General features: G+C 37.9%; 2 protein-coding genes across 8 annotated transcripts in view; both read right to left on the reverse strand.

Annotated features, from left to right (window-relative positions):
• On the reverse strand, positions 1-7,261 carry LOC124310139 (glutamyl aminopeptidase-like). 4 transcript variants are annotated; one of them, XM_046773832.1, is made up of 16 exons: positions 6,999-7,261; positions 5,790-6,199; positions 4,495-4,930; positions 3,984-4,131; positions 3,583-3,853; positions 3,317-3,487; positions 3,134-3,231; positions 2,876-3,010; positions 2,505-2,803; positions 2,282-2,367; positions 2,071-2,198; positions 1,637-1,840; positions 1,472-1,551; positions 1,248-1,396; positions 905-1,037; positions 1-810 (listed from the first exon to the last, which is right to left on the reverse strand). In XM_046773832.1, the coding sequence occupies exons 2-16, from the start codon at positions 6,034-6,036 to the stop codon at positions 441-443; spliced, it is 2,955 nt and encodes a 984-aa protein (XP_046629788.1). In that variant the 5' UTR covers positions 6,037-6,199; positions 6,999-7,261; the 3' UTR covers positions 1-440. The 4 variants fall into 4 exon arrangements, with proteins under 4 accessions (XP_046629788.1, XP_046629792.1, XP_046629791.1 ...); XM_046773836.1 differs by lacking the exon at positions 6,999-7,261 and adding an exon at positions 6,902-6,984; XM_046773835.1 differs by lacking the exon at positions 6,999-7,261 and adding an exon at positions 6,675-6,815.
• LOC124310142 (acyl-CoA Delta-9 desaturase-like) overlaps positions 3,364-26,688 on the reverse strand; it is a 27,254-nt gene continuing 3,929 nt past the window's right edge. The window contains exons 1-7 of one of the 4 annotated variants that reach the window (XM_046773842.1): positions 19,978-20,195; positions 14,752-15,023; positions 14,505-14,635; positions 14,210-14,415; positions 13,659-13,844; positions 12,720-13,221; positions 3,364-3,374 (exon numbers count right to left, since the gene is read on the reverse strand). In XM_046773842.1, coding sequence (XP_046629798.1) covers positions 12,867-13,221; positions 13,659-13,844; positions 14,210-14,415; positions 14,505-14,635; positions 14,752-15,010 — 1,137 coding nt within the window. In that variant the 5' untranslated portion in view covers positions 15,011-15,023; positions 19,978-20,195 and the 3' untranslated portion in view covers positions 3,364-3,374; positions 12,720-12,866. Of the gene's footprint in view, positions 3,375-9,636; positions 9,905-10,105; positions 13,222-13,658; positions 13,845-14,209; positions 14,416-14,504; positions 14,636-14,751; positions 15,024-19,963; positions 20,197-26,688 lie in introns of those variants that run through there. The other 3 variants (XM_046773841.1, XM_046773839.1, XM_046773840.1) reach the window with 3 other exon arrangements.

Raw genomic sequence — 26,688 nt, forward strand, 5'->3', positions numbered from 1 at the left:
TTTCAATTCATTTTTTTCTTTAATATCGATTATATAGCAAAACATGTGTAGTATATACAGTATCTGAAATACTAATCAATAGTCACCCTCAACAATGTTAAATATGCAAAATATCAATATTTTAGAATAAATGGTTCAATGTCGCGTATTCGTTACTGTGAAGAAATGCAAGTTCATTTCTTACAGTTACGATTTGCGAAAAATCTTGAAAACGAGATTTCAAGGCGAGTAATATCATTAATTTTAATCGTTCTCATAAAGAAACGTGGTAAGATTTACTAAACACTTTTCAGTAATCACTAATGTGATTCTCATGCATTCAATCTTTATGAATGATGCTGATGATTTACATTTCTTGCGTATACCTGCAACATGAATCTACTCTTCTGATAGAAGAGTGTGCCACCTTAATAAAATCGAGTACATGCGCCATATCATTCTTATTCTTGGTGAGATTTCAGCCAGGAGTCAAGTTTGCCAGAGTTATTTTTGAGCCATTTGATATTGTTAGATACAGTTTCCAAGGCTTGAGCTCTATAACTCGCACCGGCTCCGGCTTCCGGATACTTTGCAAAGAAAGCTAGCATTTCATCGAGCTTGAGCTGAGTAGAGAAAGTATAAGAAATTCCAGGAATCAGTTGCCCGAGGTAGCGATTGTTTAACGTGTAACGTTTGACCAAAATTTCCCAGTTCTCTCTAATCCAATCCCAAACCAGAGGCGCCCCGACGGGATTAGCAGCAATGTTATTAATACAGGTGAAATAATCCTGAGATCTAACGTACTTTTCATCGATCGCCAAATTAATGAATCTATAAAAACATGTGTCATGTCAAGATAATCCGGCTTATATGAACACACTGAAGCACAATTAGCTAATTTTCAGTACAGATAACGTGCTCTTACTTGTTCAGGATCCAAACAGATTTAATTCCTGCCAAACCATACATCAGTTTAAGTTTTTCCGTAGAATCTGTCTCATTGACAAATTTATCGAACATGGTGTTCCATTCAGCCTCTCCGCCCACAGAATTCATTCCTGTAAAGTAAAAAATGATACATCGTACCCTCTATTTTTTTTCATTGACAAATTATAATTATAACTCACAACGGGGTACGCTATAAAATGTATTCCTTAGAATTTCCACACATTATCTATACAAATTGCCGTCCAACGTTGCCTATTTTATATAATTATAAATATTTATGACGAGACTGTGATGTTATGATCAGCTAGTTACAAACGTACCATAGTAGTATATTAGAGATCGAACATCAGGATGAGGGCGATTATCGTATGGATCATTTATCCAGCTAGTGAAGAGCTTTCCGGCTTCAGTCAAACACTGAGCATGACCGACCCCGCATGCCATTTTTAAGATGGTGGTGCGAAGACGGCTGGGTATACACCATTAAATGAGTATTAGGAGAACAGTGGAAGACATGATATTGCGCAATAAAATTATTACTTACAGAGTTACATGACTTTCATCGACACCCACTGTCCATGTAACAGCTTCGTACGTACTGTTGACCAAGTTTTTTACGTAAGTCTGGAAGCCAAGAATTGAGTGAATGATGTAGGTATGATCAATGCAGCTTGAAAATATTGGGTCGTTATTTAATATTTATACGTACTCTAAAACGAGTGGATAGGTCTGTTGAGGCAAGTAGAAAGTTAATGGTGCTGAGTTTTGAAGCAGCGACCTTCCACGGGACGAAATGCGTCTCACCAACGAGATATGCAGTCATATCCATTGCTATATCATAGTCTAGCTCAGTCGCATCGGCTAGACTAAATGCATCTTCCAGAAGGTGAGTTCTGTCCGAAGCTGAGAATGTCTGTAAAATCAAAGATTTGAGTAAATTTTCGAAATGATCTACTTTTTCATATTGCTTGACTAATATTTCACTTGATATAATTTGGGATTTTGCATAAAAAGAAAAATTTACTACAAATAAAAATTGCAATATCACTCTTACACTTGCTTTGTGTTACCGAAAATCCGAATAGATGATTATAATTCCTAGTTGAGAAATACTGCGGTATAGCTAACATAGAAGTTTCTCACCTTGTGGTTATATTGTAAAACGTTACTGAGTGCCATCCACTCAGCTTTTTCGTAATTCACACGATAGTACCCAATTTGATCTTTGTTCAATTTAATCCATTGTACTGACTTGTCAACAGTAATAGACACTAAAATGTATCAAGATTAGTCTTATGAACCAATTTCACCAATAGATTATATTCATATAAGATTTACATCTCCCGTAACTTACAGCTACTGGCATGCTTGTCAAACCATACCAATGTTGGTTTGGAACTCGCACTAGTTGTGTACGTAATGGGAATGGTCCATTTGTATCTGAAATAAAAATTACTAAATTATTTGGTTTAGTCACTTAAAAAGTTGCACATTGATGTGAAGAATTTGTCAAAAAACTTGTAATTAACTAATTTACGATATATGTTCGAAATTCAAGTCATAGCATAAGTCCATACCCATAATTTGATTCACTTGAGTTATAGGTGGCTTTAGGATCAGCCAGAAATCGTTTCTGGGTCAATGTATAAACATCGCCATTTCTGACGACATTCACAACAGGGAAGCCCATTTGTCTAGTCCAGGTGTCCATGATAGCTGTGATATGCAAATTCGAACCAACTGCATTTTGCAAAATGAAAAAGAGATCAGATGTCTCTGCATTTTGATAAGCATACTGATTCAAATATTTAGTTATTCCTGCGTAGAAAATGTCAGAGCCAATAAAGTTATCGAGCATACGAAGAATAGATGCCCCCTGTAATCAATAGAGCTTCTATTGTAATTCTTAAAAATTCATATGTAGTTATAATAATAAATTATAGCAAACCTTGTTATAAGAAATCACATCAAAAATTGCTGTTATTTCATCAGGGTTACTGACAGTTTGGACTATTGGGTGCGAACTAAGGGTGGCATCAGTTTTGAAAACTGGGTGAACCAAATCGACTAAGAACTGATCCATCTGTAGACACCAAAATGAAAATTTAGTGTCAGATTTAAAAATTTGATTCGGTAATAGGAAAAATCTATTAAAAATCGTTAATAATAATTAACTACTATTTTACTATCAACTTGTGTTACTGACCATTCCCCATTCCGGAAGTATAGCATCTGAGCTTTTAAACTGCATGTAGGTAGCAAATCCCTCATTAAGCCAGAGGTCATTCCACCACGCCATGGTCACTGGAATATTTGAAAGACTTAAAAAACCAATTTATATCATAGCTTGATACAGAGTAAAATTATGAACCAATTTTGTGGTTCTTACCAAGGTTTCCAAACCACATATGAGCAAATTCATGACACACTACAGTGACGACGCTCTTCTTGTTGGCTGTGGAACTCTTAGCACTGTCATACAAGAGACGTGCTTCTCTGTAAGTAACCAGACCCCAATTCTCCATTGCCCCAGAAACAAAATCGGGAATAGCAGCCATATCTGAAATGAAACAGAGTTTTCTCTACATTTTTATTCGTCCAGATGGAATTGAGAAATTCTGTGATAATGTGAAACGAATCTATTTAAATACAAACCTAGCTTTGGCAATGGATAATCGATGTTGAACAAGTTGATGTAGTATTCTATAGCTTTTACTCCAATGTTCAGCGCAAAGGCACCTTTCGATTGCTGTGCTCGTGTTGTATAAACACTTACAGGAAAAGTCCGTCCTGCAAGACCTTTAGCTTCTTCTGTTACAGCCACAAAGTCGCTTACGATAAAGCAGGCAAGGTAAGTTGACATTGGCACACTTTTGGCAAATGTAACTGTCGTTAAACCTGGTTCAGGTTTGTTTACTGCAGCACTCTGTAAGGCACAAATGATAAAATAAAATCATATCAAATGTATATCATTGAATTTGAATTAAGAGAAAAACTGAAAGTTGTACAGTATCAATACAATTCTGACATTCTCTGTAAACAAAATGCAATATCACCTGAACATTCATGTTAGAAAGGGTTGTGTAGCCATCGCCAGCTGGCTGTACAACTTTGATTGAAAACTCTGCTTTGAATCCTGGTTCATCAAAGCATGGAAATGCGCGCCTGGCATAGGTGGGTTCAAATTTTGATGTAGCGATTGACCTAAAAAAGTAAGTGATGTATGATCGTAACTATTATTTACTACGCATTAAAGTGATTACTGTATGAATGAATGTAGTTCATTTCTTAAAATCAGGTTCCTGTTACATGTCAGTGACAAAGAAAATAAGATAAAATTCATAATCTGTGAACCAAATCTATTGACATTGATTAGTATTGAAAGGTAGGTGAAAACATCTGAGGACCTTTTACAGGTTGACATCAACCGATAAGATAATATATGATTGGGTCGATGAGTTGATCATAATCCGTTTTTTATTTACAACATCTTTAAAGATCAAGTCTTCATTGGTAATCGCCTGTATGCCACATGTACACGCTTAAGGAGTTTTCACAGTCGCTTACCTTGTTCTTTTCAATTCATCTTTGTAAGTACTAGAATAAAAGCCAACAATTTTATCTGGTTGCAAGGCGCCTTCGAATTCTAGCGTGACATTATAGAGTCCTGGTTGAAATTCTTTTTTCGGTGCAATTACCCATGTTTCTAATTTCTCAACAGCATAAGTTTCTTGAATTTCAATTTCCCAATTTTTCTCGCGGCCAATAGTGACCACCTTCGTAGAAATGATATTCAAATCTTTCTGATGAAGGCAAATGTAGTCCCTTATCTCTGATAGATCCACTGCAATCGTGACGTTTCCCTTGAAGGTTCCTTTCATTAGATCGGGGAACAAGTACAAGTCATAGTGTATCGGCTTTACATCTTTTGGCAACCGAAATGTTAAGCCACTCAGAGTCTCGTTCTGTGGCATGGCTACAAGGTTGTCACTTTTATTAGAACCTGCAGGCAAATGTATTTTACTTTGATATGAACGACTCATTATCAAACTGTACTTGTGTCTACATGCTAAGCAAATAATATGGTATTGGAAAAACAACAGACTAAGTAAAGGTCAAAGCCACGAGATATGTCTCAATTCTATAGTAAATAGAGAATAACATTCTTCTACAATCTAGTATTTCTTCTGCTTTTTTTTGCTAATTTCTCCGCGATACAGACTGTTTTGATACAATAGTTATGGAATATATTTATTTGATTGTCAACCAAAGTGATTAAAAACATGCTAGTGCACATATTTTTGTTCTTCCAATGAATATAAGTATAAAATTTGTTTCAACATATTGCTGTGAATTCAACATGTAAAGTAAATTGAAAGTTTCTCTTGTTTACGTAATATATATTTGAATGTCTCAGGTAAAAACGGCTGCAGGTTATTGAGCTTTGTTGAGTCTGTCAAATTGATACTTTATTGCACACTCAAGTTTTTAAGACACAATTTGGACGGTGATTTGCAAAAGAAAAAGAATCCCAGAAGTAAAGACATTGTTGCTCTTATAACAAAACTACAAGTCATTGAAACATCTGACAAACAATAAGATTTGAAGTTTAATAATCGGTACGACGATTAATTGCCGCTGTTCTGACAGATTCCTACAAATAGGATTCATTCTTTTATTCAATCATTGCGCGCAGCTCTATACAGTGCACTTGCGCCTCTTTCTTACTCAGAAGAAGACAAAGACGATGTTTACGCGCAGATCTAAATGAAAGAACCCTGCCGTGTTTTCATTGATATTTCGCTTCAAGTTTAAACTGCCGGAATTACCTTGATCAACACCAGAATAAGTACGTATCTTACCGGCAAATGCGTCGGAGATGTCGTATCTGCCTCCCAGAAGAATAACGAAAGTGATCAGGCCGGCGCAGATTAAGGCGAGAACAAAGCAGATTCCACAAATAAAGTTAAACAATATTCCACCGGCTCTCCGCCGGCTTTTTTCCTTCGGCTCTGATTGTGAGCCCGAATCAGCGTCGGAGTTTTGATAGCCGGAGTTTCTGAGCGAGGTCAGGCAGACGCTGCGCCCTCCAGCGTGATCATTCATCATCAAACCACCTGATGAACAATTCACTGCGCATGCGCGGGTATTTAAAACAATTTTGCGGGATTCGTTGCACTACGACGCTTCACTACGTCACGGCTGGAGATGTGAGTGGTAAACGTGACAGATAAATTTACCGTATCTTTACCGTTACAAACTAGTAACGTGACTGCAAATAAAATTACCACATTGAGCAATCATAATATATATATTACAGTGTTTCAAAATAAAATTTTATATATATATATATACCTACTTAATCTAAGAAACGTTTCGAAAACAAGCTTTTAGAAAAAAATAAGAAGAAATCTATAAACTGTCTTCTTAGGCCCATAATTTTGTAATGAAACTATAGTAAATTTATCAATACATTCATAATGGGTTGTGAATTTTATATTGCTTTCTACTGAAAAAAACGAAAATTATGTTTATGGGAGGCGAAAAAAAATGACGTGCTACTTCTGTCTAGTTGTAATTTCGTAAATGACCGGTCATATTTTTTTATGACAGTCAATTTATTAAATAATCTTAGTATCAATATTCTTACATCTCTAGTCGCAGCGTCGTTGCATGTGTTGGGCACATGCAATTATCGCTGTCAAATGAAAAAAATTGAGAGAGTATTGGTGAAAGTTTTTACGTACGAGTACGTCGATAACACCGTCGGAATCTAATTGTAAGCACTTAATATTATCTTTGCAAATAAAAAACGTGTACGTAGCAGCATTGCAAAGTCCCTCAAGTCCGATATAACTTTTGAACTGGACTAATGTCAATGTTTTAAAAAAAACATGTTTTTAGATGTATATAGACACGATCGTGTTTTCGAGACTTAAGTGGTCGGTTATTATTACCATTTTTTTTTTTTTACCAATTCGTGAATGCAATTTCCACAGATTCTAACAAGGTAATGGTTTGTAATTGAATGATATTTCACAATGTTTAATAGTTCACGATTTCACACGTACCACTACACTGTATCCGTTTTCATTTGCAACTGAGAGAATCGTCCACGCGAATTCCTTTACGTGATAAATTTCTACACACTAGGCCGACACTTTCGCTTGGCTTGTTGACCAGCGCTTTACTTGGTGAGATCAACAAAACAAAATCCGCGTCTAATCGTGAACCCAATAGCCTCATAGCTCTCTACTCTCCTTAGAGTAAGTGTATGAATGACGTATGAGGAGACGATGTCGTATGGCGTACTAAAGGTACTAAACAACGAACGCGTGGGGGATGACTGCAGGTTCACGTATAAACTTCTGTACTTCGTCGACTCGCAGCTCTTGCGCATTCGTACGTGCACAAAATTCTAATTATCGTTTAATTGATGCTAATTATTCTTGCAAAGGAGTTGTACTAGGTGTTATGGTCAAGTGGTCAAAACTTCTGGAAATATATTCATCTGTGTATCGTATATTTTCTCACTCATGCTAACGTTTTTTACTACATGTGGACAGAGAATAATTGTATTGTAATAATAAATGAAAATGCTCAGAGACATACACGTTTATAAAACCAGTCGTACGTTACGAGATTATTCTGTTATTTAAATATAAAAGTCATCGGTATACAAACGACTCGTGCGACATTTCCCACACGGCAAAAGACGTCCTCAAAATTTCCTCAGGTTGTACTGTATGTTTATTGCAAACATCCCTACAACATCCTAATACATCCCGAGGATGTGTACAAGATGTCCCTGGAACATCCAGATGTCCGCATTCCAGATATTCATGGGATTGCACAATACATCCTATGGATATTCGTGAATATCAGCCGGACTTCCGCGGTACGTTACAGTGAAATGTATCAGAGGTAAATTTTTGTCGAAAAAGTAGCATTGGTACATATAGGAATATGTTGTGTGTAATCAGAGGATTTGATAGTCGAATAATTAAATAATAAAGAATGGCATTTTATTGACGTATGTATATAATATACATTCATATACCTATGTATACATGAACTAGACACAGTGATGATCGTTATGAAATAAATTGATCGTTAAAAAAAGAGAAAAAAAAAAACTCAGCAATTAAGCAGTCTTTACCCCTTTTAAACCCGAAACATAAAATATGAAAATTAAAACAGAAACATTCATCTTTTTTCCATAAATACGATAAAAAAAAACTCAGAACAAAGCAGTTTTTAGCTCTTCTAAAACCATCAAAATATAAAATGAAACAAATGCTTCACCTTTTTTTCATGAGTGCATATAGTATTACAATACGTGTAAATTAAATATACATCGCTAATGTAGATTTTCAACTTCTCTGTACAAAAGAACTCTACGGCAGAAAATGTTCAATTATTACAAATGACGATGACGCTGCATGTGTGCGATTTGAGGTTATGTTCAAATTAAAGTAAAAATAAATTTATTCAATATTCAAAATGCATACTTACCGCTTTTCATCGGTTCCGTATCCTAGATGTAGTAGTGACACGTGCCACGTGCACAAACGTCATCAGCCATATGGCAATAAAAGGGCGCGAATTCTATAATAGCAATTGCGAAGTATCACATACGGAATCACCGCAATCATAGCGCCGAACAGACGTGTGAATTTTTAAATAATACTCACAAAGAAAATGTATATCACCGGTCAAAAATAGTAACAATTTATGAATTAGTCCGAATGAACTGTTACATCATATTACCAGACATACAAACACACACGCGCGCGCACGTACATATACGCGCAATTGTGAGTGATGACGATACATGCAAATATATAATTAACATAGACTGTAATTATAAAATGTTGTGGACGCAGCGATTGAATCTCAAATAATCATATGAATATGTATAAAATATCACACACACCCATGTATATGTATACAGATTATGAAACAGATATCCTATAAATGTTTAGCATGGCCAAGTCCGACAATAGGACGTCCCATAAACATTGACACGATCCTGGATTTATGCAGGATATCATTAGGATATCGTAATAGTCCAGGATATATATGGGCTGTATAAGACCTAAGTGGGATATCCCATGGAAGTTTTATACTGTGTGGGTTGTCATCGTTTGACCTATTCACCGCAAGGTGTATCGCAAGTGGTTCAAATTAACGAACAAAGTCCACGCAGACAGGTTTTTGATTACATAATGGCGCAGTTGCGATCATTGAGGAAGTCTGGACGGAATAGTTTGTATTTTCGAAGAGGTATGTACATGCATAGTAGATTTGAGACATTTTTAGACACTTATCTGCTTCTATCATCCTTCTTTTCTCTTTTTGCTATTCATCATTAAGAATCGTGAAACCAGATTAGCCGATATTGTACGCGACACTTATGTACGCTGAATCGGAAATTCTGCGATTGGGGAAAAATACGATAATGTTACACATATCACGCAGCTGCGCCTGTGATATGCAACCCGACCTCCAGGACCGTTAAGCGGGTCACAAGCCATTTGGTGCAGGTAGCACGTAATTTTGGTAGAAATATCTGCACGACCAATTATTGCTCGAACATTGGCAGATTATAAAAACCGTTGTTAAATACGTTTACATCACGTTTAGTCCAACGGGTATATGGCTGGACCCGATACACTTTAATCATTCACGTTATATACACTTTTTTTCATGATATACATGTCTTCTGTAAGCAAATTTAGGCAATCCATATTGCCCAAGAATTCCATGAGTAGCAGCACTAATTTTTATTCATACTAGGTTTTATCTATTAGTTAATTATTGAGAATAGCAATTGATTCTTTCTTGGTTTAAGTTTTTCAATCTCCGATCGTGTCTTGGTTGCAATTTCTGAATCCGTCTTGCATTGCCGCGTTTTTCCTGAGAACGAACGTATTCCAGTTCGCCCTCTGCAAATGACACTTCATCGATATATTCTCTGTAAGAACGGGAAAATCTTACAAAAAGGGTAAATTGCAATTATTTGTAATCTATCTTAAATACTAACTTCCTTTGATATCGAATACAGTACATTTTCGAAACGTTGACAGATCACGGGGAATAATTTTTTGATTCCTTCTCATCGATATAGAATGAATATGAATCCATAATGAAATATAGCCGTATTATATTTACTCACAATGACTAGCTTGAAACGATGGATCCATAGCGCCTACAGTAGAGAAGATCGTTATTGAGATTTGAATTTTGAACGGCAAGAACTACGGTAGAAATGGCAAAACCCAAACATAATGACCCGAAAACAATGAGCAATTTGTTTGCCATTAACCAGGAAATCATTATTGCCGCTGCTCAGTTTGACAGATACAATTGAAAAACAGAAAGTAACTGATGCAGCGAGATGGATTTAACAAAATATATCTCTTTGTAAACAGATAGTCTTATCAGAACCGTGCGTATGTATCGTAAATGTAGATATATCTGTGTTTGTTAAAAAAAAAAAGGATTAATGGCAAGCACGAAAGATTAGATTACATCTAAGCTTTTGTAACATTTTCCTGTAAAAACAAAGAAAAACATAATATTTGTTGAATGAATCTGGCTGTCGAAGCTCTCGAATGGATCACATTTTGTCAATGAATATTTTTTCCCGAATCATCGCAGCAGGGAACATAACATTTCGAGCGGTGTAGGCGATAATAAAAGATTGCTATCGCCGTTAGTAAATAATTCCTTCGACAGTTGAATTACACGATTGATAACATTACACGGAGAAGGAAAACAAAGTAATTTATTTTTTTTTTTTATCCAGCAGATATGTTTCGATTGCTATCGTTAGCGTCATTAAGTGTGTTGTCGGCATGTTTCTGCGAAAGCAAATAGGCAGTTTATTAACGTAAATGCTGTAAATATACCTGTCGTAATCACTTACAGTTTCTTGCAACAAGTTCAGAACAGGAAAAGCAATTTTTTTTATTGTCACCTTGACACTCTTAGGTCGTATAATGTTAGCACAATTATTATCCATGATAAAACATCAGAGTGTAAAAAGCCATATTTGAAAAAGTGTGGAAATACTCGCGTAGAGATTCTTATAACAGAATTTAAATTCGATGAAAATCATTTCATTTTTTGACGAGACGAAATTCTTCCTTAAAAAATATTCATAAGCAACGATCGTCAAAAATTACCAATAATTGATGATTTCGCTCGTTTCATCTCTAAAGTAATGCATCAACGGTAATCAAGATTAATCGGTCGTTGGGTATTGTAAACTACTAACCCCTACTAAATTATTGAGGCATGTATATGAATTTTATTCCTATACATAATATACATACATGTATAAACATATTATATACGTAACAATTATTAATTTAAAAAATAATTTACTTAAAATTTAATTAATTTTTTTGTATAATGTAAAGCCAATACAAGTATGAGGGTCATATGTATGTACCGAAAAGAAGTAATCATAAGACAATACTAATTATACTAAACCGGCAAAATCTAACCACTATATCGTCTGTATACTCTTTAACTATACTAAAAAAGCTCGTGCAGCGCACGGACAAAATGTAGCATAATTGCTATAGTACACCATGGGTATAAATGGATTCAAAATCTTAAAAATTGTCAGCAGTCGAACGGAAATCCAACGTTTGGTTTTCGAGAGATTCAAGTTAGATGTTTATATGTACATCACGGCAATATTTTTTCCACACGATATTGGAAAATTGAGAAGATATTAAACGTTCCTTTATGCGGAATAATGTACACTTACTGTTGTAATTGTGCGTTCCCTCAGACTCGTGAGTCACGACAAGTTCTTTTAGCAATAAGACAAGTTCACATAAATGAATGACGTGAATCAAGTAGGTCTATAGCATGTAATTACTGTCAGGCTGTTGATTTAGCTGTAACCAATTACATTGTAGTTACAGGGGTTCGTGAAAAACATTAAAATGTTTTTCTCTTTCGTTCGTTCTTTCTTTTTATACACACGACACATATTAAGACATTTACGTTTTTCATTGTATATAGGCACCCACAAAGGCAGTTTTGCAGCAAAAAAGATAAGGGGAAGAAAACGTATCAACTCAATTATTTTATCAATCAAAATATCGAATAATAAAAAGTTTCGTACCTATATATTTCATCACATATTGATAAGGCAAATTTTTTAATTTTCTCTCTGCACAAGACGCCAGTCCTGTCTAATACATTTGATTCTACGATTTGTTGCCCATACGTCAAACAATTGTTTTTATTCACAAATATTAATCAATCAAAATAAGCATTGTGATTGTATTTTTTTCTCTCTGTTAATTGACAAATCGTTGTGCGTAGCTGTGAATAATACTTATTCTCTAAAACTCCGTATCGACGTTAAATCTATTCTCAACTTCAGTCGTTATACTGTCCATAATAACACACATTGATCTCATTGTTGGGATCAGCTTTAACAAATTTTGGTTCACGACGCGAATCATGCATAAGCAAACGCAATGAATGCATGCGTCGCAATCGATCCATTTCCGAATAATGGATATAAAATTTTGCGGTCAAAGTACAACAAAACCTTGTAAGTGGTTTTGACATTAATGAATAATAAGAAAAAAATAAATAAAGATGTTATATTTCGCGTAGTTTTGCCGCGATTCTTTGGTACGTGTAAAATTTAATTAAATTTCATGCATCGACTGCAGTCGATCGGTCATCGTCGAGTGTATCAGACACTCAGATCAGAATAGCAATTATAAGCAATATATTGTTACGTCCCAGCCGGGTACCTGATCTCTCGCAGCGTTCTTCCCAGAACGTAACCGTATATTACCGTATCGTATCATATTGAGAAACTAACGCGAGACGTGAATATAACGCAGTGATTGTACAAAGATCAAAGCAACCCAGACATCGATCAAACCAGGAAGCCTCTTCTAGTCGGTTTTGTTTGTTATCTGAGCATCAAGAATGTCCTCGGTGTGCATGTCTATGTCGCCCCAGCCCCATATTGCGCCTTCGTGCGAGTGCCCGTAATGTTCATCTCGATCGATCCTCGTTCCGTCGCCGGTACGGGCTGCCCTTTTCTTAATCATGTTAAGCGGCACGGTTTTCAAATCGTAGGCCTGTCCAAGCCACGCAAAGAAGTCTATGAAAGCGGTCGTGAAATTTGCCCGGTAATTTCCGAGCTCAGCTGCTTTGTAATCCCACGGGAATACGTGGTGGTAGTTGTGCCATCCTTCCCCGAAAGCTCCGAGCGCTATGCGCACGTTGTCCGTCGGGCTGATAGAACTGCAGGAAGAAAATATCCCGTAAGTTTTTATTGAAGTGAAAACTTCTTTAGCGCCGTTGGTGAAAACTGCTTCAGTACGGGAATGATTTGAAACTCGACGAAACGAAATGAAACGACTATCGATGAAACGAATAATTATCCCACCCCTGATACTGCATTCTCCCCTTTCTCTCGCAGTTTAGTTTCTGAAGACTCCGCTTCTACCACGTGTGAACTGCGCACAAGTTTTTTTCCATTTTTCTTTCTAGAGGGACGATTTTTTATTTTACTTAATCTTATTTTTTCAAAAAATTGATTCGTACGTAGCATTCTGATTGTTATTGTGTACCCTTCTCTGTCAAATTAGTCCGAAAATCGTAAATTGTTTTACATTAAGTAGTGGAATTACGGTGAAACGCGAAAACAAGTACAGAGATAAAAATGAGGCGTTACTTACTCGTCGTATGGTTTAGTGCCCCAAATATGGGCTGCCGAATTGACAAGCCAAGTCAGGTTCAGTGACAAAGTGTAGCGAAAGACGGTGGCGCAATACCAAGAGTTCATTCCAGTTTCTCCCCAGAAACGACAAGGTACCCAGGTTGGTATAAGGAAACAGAATACAGGCATGAGGATGACGTACAACCTGCGAAGCGAGCGTTGAGAGAGAAGGAAAAAAAAAGTGTTAATTTATTTTCAGTACAGGGTGACCAGACGCGAAGAACGTGTAATTTGAACACAAATTTAACCTGTTGAAAATCTGAAATGTAGGACAAACCGTTGCATGGCGGCGTTGTGATAATTGTGCAACAAAGGGGGTAAAAAGACGAGAAAATTAATGTAACTGGGGAAATTGCGCATTACGAAAGTTCGCAATTAGGACGAGACTGTGTAAATATGGGGAGTGAGCTTGGAGCCGAGACCGCAAACTTTTGTGAGCACATCCATGTAAACTGGTAACTTTACCGCAGGTAAACAAGACTCGAAAGCTCGGTTCGAAAATTCATTCACCTTCTTTGCCAGACGACTATTGGATCGCTTTCAAGATCGCTCACGTCGACTGTCGCTCCCTTCTCGATCACGTCCCGATGCTTACGGACCAGCAGCCATCCCATGTGCGAGAAGAAGAAACCCCTTTTCGCATTGTGCGGATCGGCATCCGTGTCCGTAAATTTATGGTGGACCCTGTGATCGCGAACCCATTCGCTGAGGTGGTTCTAAACGGGGGAAATTTTTGAAAAAATTATTTGCGGTGATTGGCGATGGTCTGACAGCCCAATTGTCCCAAATCGGAGACGTCATTTACCTGGAATGCCAACGTTTGGAATATCATCAGAATCAGACGCATTGGCCATTTCGCTTTGTATGCTCTGTGCGCCCAGAGACGATGAGCACCGGCCGTGACACCAACAGCACCAAGGGCAGCAACCACCAACGCTGAACGAAAAAAGCGAGCCAATGCATGAGGGGTTCGTTGATTGTTACAAAAAAAACAAAAAAAAAAAAAACATAATGGCATTGTGTTATGGTGGTATATTATTTGATCGACTCACTCCAAATCAGGGTCAGAAACTTTGCACCGGCAAAAAATAAGTAGAATCCGTAAAGAGCTCCGATGTGAAGGTAGAGGAACGCTATGACGTTCCGCCAAACTATTCTCCACTTGTACTTGGGCTCGTCTCTCGTTTGCGCTGTTTGCGCTGTGCTTTTCGACGTTGACGGAACTGATTCTGGCGTTTTAGATTGTCTGATATCCTGTTGCGTCGCCTCGAGGAACAGCGTCGCTGTACTACCCAAGAGGTTTGGCGCCATCTTCGTTTACCAGCTAGAATGTCAAATATGACCAAATATGACAAAAGGTTGAGAAGTTGCGGATGATTACGTCTCCACGCATTCTCAGAAATACTCTCGTTGGTGAGTTTTCTGATTCTCATCTCCGTAGCTGCGACAAAGACCGCAGTAGGAAAGGAAACGGGTGTTGCAGCTATCTCTCGGACAATGACGGTAAATTCGAAAGGTGAATATCCCCACCGCGATTGCGGCGCGTTAGTGAAATATTGTCTTGCACGATAAATGGAGCACTGCGTATCGGCTTTCTGCATATCTTATGCAGTTCCTGCATTAGGCTCTTTGTATAGTCACGGTTGAAATAATCAGGCTAGACGTTAAACGTGCCATGACACGCCATCCACCGAGAAGTGTGAAAATTGAGCATAATAGGCTTCACCCCGTGAGATGTAATTCACGGTCTTCGCTATTCTCATCAGCCATACATGAAAGTTCCTTGATTAATGATCGTCGTAAATGTCTCATTGTAGGAATTGTTTTACGACACACTTTCGTGCTGCAAGTGACGGAGCGAGAAATAATTACGCTTCTCAGACTGTATTGGCACGGGAATATTCGGACCTCGGACAACTGGAATACGGACAATATAAATAACGGCGAACGTCAACCGCCTTCAAAGGTTGAACGCGGAGAGCATCGTGCCAATTGCTCTTCTCTTTGGATCTTGACTTCTCACTTCATATTATTTCCGGTGTACGTGAATGCACGCAGAGAGATTGCACGGTCAAAGAAACTCCCGCTTGTTCCACTTTCAATCTTGCTCTTCGCAAGCTCTATATGTGGATAATCTACATTTTCAAATGGAAAGAGAGAAAGAGAGAAAGAGATGGTTAATTGAATTGCTCGAGGATTACGTTTTTACAGCGTTAACCGTCATACCGAACTTGACGAAGATACAGCCTCCATGAATCAGAAAAAACTGCAGTCCACGCAAGAAATGCTTCCAGCAGTGCAGTGATTTCACTTGTAATTGCTGCGCTCAATATCAGACGTTTATCGCACTGCAACAACTTTCCAAGTTCAAGTGGAAATATTTCATCCGAGTAGGTATAATTCAACGCGTAGAGTTGAATTGCACGGTACGTAATTCCAGCCGTATAAAGCGGTAATTGGCTAATGATATATAGTTTCAAAATTATTTGAATTCTCTATTAATGCCACTATAATTAGCACCAACGTTGCACATTACGATTTACATTTCGTTCAACAGTTTCATCGAGTTCTTATCGCTGGTCTGACGATTTTATCGCGAGGCTTGACACGTTGCATTTATTGTAGACGAGTCTAATTTAAGATAAAAATAGGCGAAGTTCCCTTCGGGCCGTTGGCCCCAGTATTCATAGATTCGACTTTCGCTGGGATGCTGGCATTGTCAATCAGGCGCAGCTACACGACACAGTTTTTCTCAATACGTGAAGTGTTACACCGCAATGATCAAAGTTTGAAAGGCAAGTCCCGTTAGCCTTACTGACCCATTTCAACATGAACTTCGAGGGTTTTAAACACCTTGAAGCAAGTGGAATAGCGTAGGTGTAAATCGTCAACGCATCCGTTGTCCAAAACGAAACGTCGGAAAATGTTTATCCACGTGTTTTTGTAAATTAGGTACGTTTACGTCCTAAGAAAACCGGTGAGAATAATAGTCAATTTTTACGACCGATTTATTCACGTGGTAATTAATATAATAAATATTCACCAAAGAAAACCCAAATTTTTTTTTTAGAGCATGGAAAAAAATTCGCGATTTCAAAAATTCCGGGACATTTTCGATGCATTATTCGTCAAAAATCAGTGCCAGTTTCGTACGGAACGAATTCAGGACTCGAGTACTGGAAATATTTATCAAAATCGTATTATTTTTTTAGAACAATGGTAATGGTAATATAATTAATAAAGTGAAACGAGTTTGAGAAAACGGGGACCAATTCTTGCTTCGTGTATTATGGATATTTCGAGGGATGGAGTGACTATGGATCAGCGTAGGGGGTAAGTAGGCGTAAAAAGAAAGAGTGTCGATGACCGAGTCGCCGAGCCAATTTTCGTCGTAGTAAAAGTAAGAGAGATAGATTATTCACGAACATTTCGCTGGCTGAATGGTTATTCGGTGAAACGGGACGTGGCACACAAATCTGAGACGGCTGCCGGAGATCGTGATGAAAACAGGTTGTTCGAAAGGAGGTCACAGCGCCTTTGGATTCACTGTCAACGACTGCACATGGACCAGCCGCAGAGCGGACGCTGACCTAACGAAATCGTACGAAATGTTATTTCGCAGAGAGGCAGGTTCCGTTTTTACTCCCATTCGTACTAACGAGGCGAAAATATTTGGGCAAATACACGCGGATAAAAATAATTTACTGCTGTAATTCAAGGAAGTTGTTTGGGACTTTGCGGCGATGTCTTATTTCGTGTCGATTACATAAGTTATGAGAGTAACGTGAGAATCTGTATTGTCGTGTTCATTTTTTGAATGTTTTTCTTGGTCCGCTACAACAACTCGACGTTCCCTTCGTTTCTGTGCGCGCGGATCTAATTACGGTCCTAGTTGATGATCAGAAAAACGAAAAATTACAGGCGCATGGGCTATTAAAGTTTTTTTAATTTGTAGGTACAATTTTACGTTGGAAGATTATGGATTTAGAAGCGAACTACGCGTGGCATGATTTAGACGGTATTTTATCGTAAAGTTGCGTATACCTGTAAGTTTGGAAAAAATTGTTTTACTCATCTTTTCTACACTTGACGTAATAAACAAGTCATTTTTTATTGCAGTTGACAAGCGATTGTTCGAAATCGATGCACACTAAGGTGAAACAGATGTTATCTTTTCATTTTTTCTTGTAAGTGTAATTTGAATATTCATTCAACAATCATGACGTGGCTTAGTGCTTTCAATCAAGTGGTAGTAATTGTAACTAATCATTACGCTACACGGAGGGAAGAGAGGGATACGTGAATTGATTCAAGTAAGAAAATAGACGAGAAATTCAAGTAGATTAGCAAAAATGTCAGAGCAACGTCAGTAGTACTCGTAAGCATGATTTTAGACGAACCATTGAAACAATTTTGCCAAAATTAGGATGGAAAACAAAGTTTTCGAGGCGAAGATAGTAGATACTGTACGCGGTCGTGCTTTGCGTAAAAAAGCAAAGCTTTTAGACAACACTGAAAAAAATTCAATTCTTAGGGCTACCAAAAAATTCCAATAAAATGAGTATCGATACAATAACGGTTTCAATACCGTTAAATCTGGTTGCAAATGTAAGAAAAATGAGTATAATGAACAAGAACAGTACCACGTACTGTATTTGCCGATTACCGCTACAAGATTCATTTTCATCTCTTACCCAGAACTCAATTTTTCGGTTACGGTAAAAAATGAAAATAGTTAAGGACTGAACAAGAATCACAATTATAAACTTCTCTTTGCGTAAGCCGCCCGTTTTCTCGTGCAATGATGTTTTAATGTGTTTTGCCCCCTTCTTAAATTTCATGTTTTACTATACATAATGTATAGCCTCGCATGGAGGAAGTGGAGCGGTTGATCGTATTGCATAAGCGACTGTAATAATACCTCGCAAAAACCGTATCATGAGCATATTACGTATACGTGTTCTGAACACATTTTTTTCGTGCCTAAAACCGTAGAGGCCATTGCGGATATTTTACTACACATAACTAGTCCAAACATGGGCACAGATTTTATCGTTACAAATATCATGCACCTGTCCTTAAAGCATATAACGGTTAACCATTTGGTTATACCAGAATGCAAGGATTCAGTCAATTAGTTATTTAGTGAAAAAAAAAAAACTAAAAGTTGGATGACTTTTCTAGTTAAAAGCAGATTTTGAGACAGAACAAACAGTCACCGAAAACTAAACGGACTGTACTCGTAAATTTTTAACGGAACTTTGAACCGAGGTTGGTGCGCAAAACCGAATGAAACAAATAGTTATTGATTCTTTGTGTAGAAACGGGATTTGAGCTCGGGAAAACATTAATACTGTAGGATGCGAGATGTTGAGGCTGCTTATAATTAATTATGAAATTCTTCTTGTAAAACAGATCCAATTTCTGATAAAGACAACATGTTATCGTATCATCGATCGTATTTTTTTTATAGTACTCGACGTTACGATTTATAGCTACATATGACGGTTGCGACGACGGGTGTAACTACTATCGCGACATAGACGAGGTTTTGTATCTATGAAGAACTGCGCGTTTACTATTCGCGTGCACATGAGGTATAACGTCCAAGGAATGGGGTTTGAAAATTGTGTCAAATTCGTAATTACACAAGTCGTATAATTTTATACCGATCGTTACGACAAATCGGGCTTTCTTTATTAAAATTGCCAATACCGAACGATTGGAAAAAGTTTTCTTCCATTATTCTTTACCGTTTTTATTTCATCTCTCCTACTTTGAATGCGGTTTGAGCGAAGGTGAATAAAACTTATTGATTTCGGATTGATTCAAACGATGGGTTGGATCGAATTACACTTAATCCGCGTTCCGCACAACCGTTGTACAATTATAACATGCCGGACATAAGAAATATGACACAGAGATACATTTCTCGGCCACGCAAGTCGGCTCGGCGTGACGCCACCGCGTATCCCTCATTTATACGTATGGGTTGTACCATTACCCCAGTACCTCGGAAACGAGAAATACTTGCCATGGTTTATTAACCTAATCACCTCGGAAGCCGATTAGATACGCTCGTGAATTCATGCCATATGCAACAACGCGACTGAGTCACATTCGAACGTTACAGTAATCGGAAAATTAAAAAATCGTTGATCACGATGGATCTAGGTACACATCGGTTAGACGATGCGATCATGGTCAAAGTGGCAAAACTCCCAGTAATTTCCCAAGACTCCCTTTCCAAGTGCTTACATATACCCCGTCCGACTTACATGGTCGATCGGCTGGCGGATGAAGTGCTTCGTCTCCAATGTCAAAACCGCGTACACTCAACACGGTTGTAAAACAATCACTCTGATCTGGTTGTCTCTGGTTTAGAGTAAATCAACTAAGAGTCCGACTTGCGGACGATAGGTATCGTAGTTAACTGGCAAGTACCGGAGGATGCAGGACCGTGAAGCCCATTTATGAGCTTTGCTCTACCCGCGAAAACGAAACGAGCCGCCCCTCTTTGCGCGAAATGAAATAAGATAACGTCCAAGTGTAGGTATGCGTGTCGCCTCGTCCCTCTTTTCCTCTTCCCCCTCCTGCCCCTCGTCGTCTTTCTCCTCCTCGATCATCCGGCTACACATTCTCCCACCTACTCGAGTCGGCTGCTTCTCATCCACCTCCAGGCACTCCGGAAATCGGCAAAGGACACCACTCTCCTTGGGTCCCGACGCGACGCGTTGTTCTGTTTGGAGGCATTAAACCTGTAACCAAACACTGCGATTTCCATCCTTGTGGCGAAGCGGTACTCAAGCATAATGTCCGTACAAGTGGAACTTTTCCGTTGTAGTTCTACGGTATTCTCTCTTTCCTCGTTTCTTCTCGATTTACTTTTGTTACAGGCCTACTGTGTTCCATTCTAGCGGCAGTGCTCGTCCACCGCTGCAACGGTACCAGGATATCGGAACGGCGATCGATGTGGTTCAAAGTGGACCGATTCTTTAGCGCTAGTATCTCAAGGAGTCTCCACGATCGACTAGCTTCGATCATCCGACCAATCCGATACTAGCGATTCTTGATACAAATCCGAATCGATTCGGTGAAAGTAAAAATGGGTTTTGATCGACATCATCGATGATTTTTCTCCTTTTTTGTTCTGATTTTGACTCCCGCGGATTACTTAACCGCTCGAATAAAGAACTATGAAAGCTGCTACCGTCCCGTCGTTGCGGGTGTAAAATATTCGAACTTCGTTGAAGAAGGATCGGCACGAAGACGTGGGTTTTTCCCCGTGCGAATACCGTTACGAAGTAATGTTCCCGCTGCGTTCGTTTGTCTAATACAGCCATGGAGGTTTTGCTAATTGAACAGAAAAAACACGCGCTAACGCATAAAAAGAAGTTTGACCTTCGACTAATCGATTTCGAGTACTGCAGAAGCAGTTTCGCGCATATCTATCAGAAAAACTGTGGGTGCTTACACGGATACTTAGACTGTTGTAAGAAAAAATTTTACGTGTGCAAATTTACGAGTTAACGAAGATTATCGTGTTATTTTTTGCGATCTGCTAAATCAATTAGAACCTATGTACGTGGACAGTATTGATACGATGATGTGAGTTTTAAGACAAGGACTCTGGATTTCGATGAGGGTAAAAAAGAGCATGCTTACGACCAACGACGAAAAATCCAACTTAAAATAGTGGACTTTTTGTCCAACGGTGATGATTTCACTATAAAAATCAAACCTCTCGAAATCTCAAGCTGGATCAGATCAAATATACCGAGTCAGGGTGGGCAGCTGGAATGGCGGCTAAATATGTCCCAATATAAATACTTATATCCAAAGTGTAAATTCAATCGGACGCCACGATCAGACTTTCAAAGACGGACTTCGGCACGTCGGATTCGACTTCCATCCTCGCATTCCGATCAGGATTCCACTTATAAATTGTGGAATATAATGTAAAATGCAAATTCTCTTCGGTCTACATAATTCACAATGAAGAAGTATTTTTATTAATATTTTTATCTTTTAATAATTTATCCCAGATACTCTTTCAGGATGAAAGATCTTACTTCGGATAGAAAGGTTACAAGAACATCATCTGTGCATTATCACGCTTGCGGTCATGCGTACTTGATCCAAGATCACCCGACGCCACACGAGCCGTGATTATCACACCGTACGAAATCTGCAGAGGGAGAATCGAGATTAATTTGTGTAACGGCGATCCTCGCGTAGGAATATAATATGGGAAAAAGAGGCCATCGAGAGATTAGCCGAACAGAACTTCTCACCTCGTTTCGGAAAAAACTGTCAAGCTTGAAGATTTCGTCGCAGTTCTGCTATAGTATAATAATGCACGGAGAGACTTTTGATGTCAATGTTTGTTGTATCGCTTATTCGTAATTACAATAAAAGTTGCGAATTTAGGGATACTCGGGCATTATAACAGTCATTCGTACAATAATAGGAAATCATAGTGTTTCTGTGCGAAGAATTGTAATCTCGACGGACAAGAGTTAGTGATGTACGTTTGTAAAAAGCATTATTTACCGTTGACAAATTGGAAGTGTGAAAAAGTGATGTGGATATTTAAGAAGTTTTTCAGAAATAGGTCTGGAAGTAAGTATTTCGAATAACGCAAGTCTTAAGAAATTTATCAAACTTTAATACTCTCGACGAGAACGCGAATTGAATTTAGAGATACCGATACATACTTTCTGCGACTGGGACTTAAGAGCTATTCTAAAAGACCATAAGAGGTATTGACAAATCTTTTCGAATTGTTCTGATTTTTGTCGAATTACAATATTTGAAATCTTGTAACCGACAATTTGTACAATAACTTTATATATATCACGTACAATAATGTTTCTCAATTGCGCAGACGTTCAAAATATTACCCGCTGTAACTTTTCATCCGCACTTTAAATTTCCTCGTTACCTGTTAATGAGAATGCTCAAAGTCTCATTGCCAAACGTAAAATCTATGTCATTTCCATATACTAACTGGACTGAAATAGAGAAAAAAAAAAGAAATGTCGACTCGCCCATATCCAATGTTAAAATAATATTATCTCCCGTTGTCGTGTAACAGATAAAGTGACGCAAGCATTTTTCGCCGAAAGTTACGTGAAAACTGAACGAAACTAGAAACTCTCTCAGCCCGAACATTACGTGGATTTTGTTTAAATATTGTACGTATTCGACAAGTCGAAAGATGCGCCGAACCTGCTTGTACGGACGTGTACCTCGCAAGGATACACGTATCATGTGCCCGAGACTGGCCTTGAATATTGCGAGTTTGGACTTTGGACTCAAAGCAGGGTCGACCGAGGGCACCAAAGAGGTGAACCACATGGGAAAAGAAATAGAAAAAAAAAAACGAAAAAAAAAACGCGAATTAAACTTTGTTGTTAGACGCTGGCTTGGACAATACAAACCGGTAGACACTAGGCAAGCCATTACACCTAAAATGAACAATTAACGTTTGCCTTGCATGCAATGATTCCTACAGCGACTGCTGGGTAAAATGCTTCAACGGATCCATTTAAAATGAGATACGGAAAATGCTTTTAAAAATGTGATTAAAATGGGTAAACGTAAATGGTTACTTTGACAATATTTAAAATGTTGATTTAAATGAAACCATTTCAAATATCACCCAGCAAAGTATACGTATATATGTATATGCGTACTATATAATAATAATAACTATTATTATTTTTTACATTGTGTGACGTTTCATTACGTCGTCGTTCTTACTACGTATACGTATGACAGACTTTAAAGATGACTAATATGAAGTTGCAAGACCCCTGCAGAGATCAGTAAACTCTTGTCCCTATTAACTATTTTTAACCGTGTAAAATAAAGTGTTTTAATTGTGCAAAGTATGGAGAAAAAAAAGGACGAAAAAAAAACACATCTCAGCCTTGAGTCACTTGAACTGTTTCCCCGGATCTGCATTTACGTATACCTACAAATATCTGCGCATTCGATCCATCGCGCACAGTTTATGTCCCCGTCAAATATTTGTGCGGTATAAACTTCCACGGGCTTCAAATACTCACGTGACATATTTACCGGGCGCACGTCAAGGCTGCTTTTTCCGTTCAATTTTCTCCACCTTATTTTGAAAAATTAGCATTCCATAAAACCAAGATCCTATCTGCTCACGGAGATGATAGGGAGCCGAAGAAGAAGTAAATATGGGTCACAAGCTCGAAGAAATTTTATCGCTTTGGCAAAACGGTACATTCGTTCACTTTATTACCGCGATTAGAATATTATTTTTTTTTCCACGTTTCGTTTCAGGCAGAAGAAGTCGGCCGCCTTCAATTGTTCCGTCTCTTTCCTTTTCTCTTTCTCCTCCGTTTCTTTTTATTTTTTACTCACACTATCGGAGTGTGTTATACACAAGGAATACCGGTACGCCACTTGCTGTGCGTATTTAATTAATGGCATTCACGCCGGATTGTGAAAAGTGTAAACATAACAGCGCGACATCTTCCACACGCATGTAAACTTCTACAAATTTACCCACAAGTACCGATTTTTCCTTCTCCTTCGTTGTTTGTTCAACTTATTTTTTTTTTCCTCAGCGTTCATTCTAAATTCCGTCCCCGCATCGTTGACACAAAAACTAGAAATTTACGTGAAATTTATGGTCGCTGAATCGCGTGGTCGATGTCACGTCACGTTTTGCATATTGATTAGGACATTTTCGAATCGACTGCCCTGGCATAATCTGCCGTTGGCTGTTTATGGTTCACTCTTAATTATTACGATGCAATTTGATGGGTCGCGGTCTGTGACAATTATAAATACGCTCGTTAATACAGCAACGGCCCGGAGAGCGGGTACTTATCAAAAAATCACCGCGACGGATCAATCACACTACTCAATATTGCGGTTTTATTTGAAGTGGTCAGTGGTATGAGATAAGTGCCCGTCCCAGTTATTGACGTTTTTGGGTTGTATCTGTTCGATCCTTGATTCCAAAAATATAAAAAAAAAAAAAAATAAATAAATAAAAAATTTGTAATCGAGAAATTAACAATTTTTGCTCTCAATTTATGATTTTGGAAAATGAAACGTTCAATAATTCGGTCTAAAAGTGTCAATAACTGGTACAATTACCTTATATCTATACAGATTAAATTGCTAACAATTTTAATGGCTTAATACGCATCCGCTAAAATTCAGATCTTATGTCAGGTCAACCAACATTCATAAATTCAGATGGCAGGTCGCCGCGATATGTGTAACCTAAGAAATATTGGTCACTCTGACAAAACAACTGAATTCTAGCGCATGCGCATTAAATTATTCGGTCGTTAGCAATTCACTCTGTATACAACAATTATTGCGACACGAGACATAGCCGGGAAGTTTAAAACACATCGAAATCTCGGAACTTCCTCGGTCTCTGTGCAAATATTTCCTCACAGCGGATGTTACGTACACTCGACTCGGCTAACGAGAATTACTTGCCAAACGAGACACGCGGAGCGGTCGAATTGTCACCGAAAAAACGAGCCTTTCGACGTTATTACGGATGAATTTTCTCCACGTTTCTGTCTAATTATCTCGACTTTTTTCACCCGCAGATTGACAGACTATGGTTACACTATAAAATACTTTCTTTATATTATTATAGAATAAATAATGCGACGCGTAACGGCATGCATACGGGGCATTCCACGCAAATTCGACATGGATCTGCTTCTTGACCTGTAAGATTTGACCGACATTTTTTTATATGATTGTTCAGACTTTCGACAATAATCACCTTTTTTCGCTTTTTTCGAAACCATTTGAATGAAATTATACAATTTTTCGACACGACCAGATTGATCGGTACGATTTTAGCATCTGAAATCATTCTGAAAGATCCTGTGTTGGTTATCAAAATTATTAAGCTCTGAAGCGACGCGGGTCAGCGTTTTTTACTAATATCACGAAAAATCGGAAAAAAGATTTAGTCCAGTGTAGACGGTCGTTGGAACATTCTTATATGTAACGCTAGATTTTTGAAAATTTTTTCAAATTTTCTTCATAGAGATTTGTTTCTTCAAGATGAAAACACGCGAGATCAAAGTTTAAAAATTTCCACATCAGACACGGGATGTTTCAGAATTATTTCAGATTCTTTAATTGTGCCAATGGACTGTTTGTGCGAGCGACGATAATTATATAAGTAGACATAGTCGGAATGGTAAAAAAATACGCGGAATTACGTGAGCGGCAACACGAAACCCGGAAGCTGATCACGAAAGTCAAGGTTTAAGTGTTACTGGCAACTCAGATTGTATCTCGACTATCTCATATACTATACGTATAATGAATGAAATGAGTTATATTTGGGTGATATGAGTAAGATTATTTAATTATCGTACGGAGCGGAAGTCGGTAACATTAGATACGTATACCACGTGCATACGCGATGCAGCAACAAAAATTATATCATGCCTTTCACGCCTTTGGCAAAGCAGGAGAAAAAAAAATAAAAAAACACGTTATAAGAGGCAAGGTAGAGTAATCGTATAGATCCTCATAAAACGTCGTAGTTGACCTTCGCATTTGAGGAGCTGGTGAGAAATATAATTGCTTCAGGACGCGTATCATAAAATCATAATTACCCAGAAATAAACTGGGAACTTCTGTAAATAATAGTGAGGAAAAATATATTGTTCGTGATTTGTGAAAAAATGAGCATCAATGTAGCTTATTTTACGAACCGTGTAAAACGAATAATTGCATTTAGGTATTTCACTTTATAATCTTACCGTATGACCGATCATTTTTTACATAATAGATAGAGTATGTACGGGTACATAAATAATAAATATACAGTATAAATACAATGAAAATTTTTTTCATCTCGTACTACTGCGATATTTAATGCGTATGAAAAATTTCGATACACTTTCAGGATATATTTGCCTTTAGCGATATATTTTGTCACGTCAAGATTTAATTCTGCT

This window comes from Neodiprion virginianus, chromosome 1, assembly GCF_021901495.1.
Source record: "Neodiprion virginianus isolate iyNeoVirg1 chromosome 1, iyNeoVirg1.1, whole genome shotgun sequence".
Lineage (NCBI taxonomy): Eukaryota > Metazoa > Arthropoda > Insecta > Hymenoptera > Diprionidae > Neodiprion > Neodiprion virginianus.

Bases quoted from the DNA above. Each gene is read 5' to 3' on its own strand.
- LOC124310139 (XM_046773832.1), bottom strand. From the start codon at position 6,036: ATGATGAATGATCACGCTGGAGGGCGCAGCGTCTGCCTGACCTCGCTC. The intron at 4,132-4,494 runs GTAAGCGACTGT...TTACTTTTTTAG, and splicing joins GATGAATTGAAAAGAACAAG to GTCAATCGCTACATCAAAAT. The intron at 2,804-2,875 runs GTTTGCTATAAT...TATTGATTACAG, and splicing joins ATGTGATTTCTTATAACAAG to GGGGCATCTATTCTTCGTAT.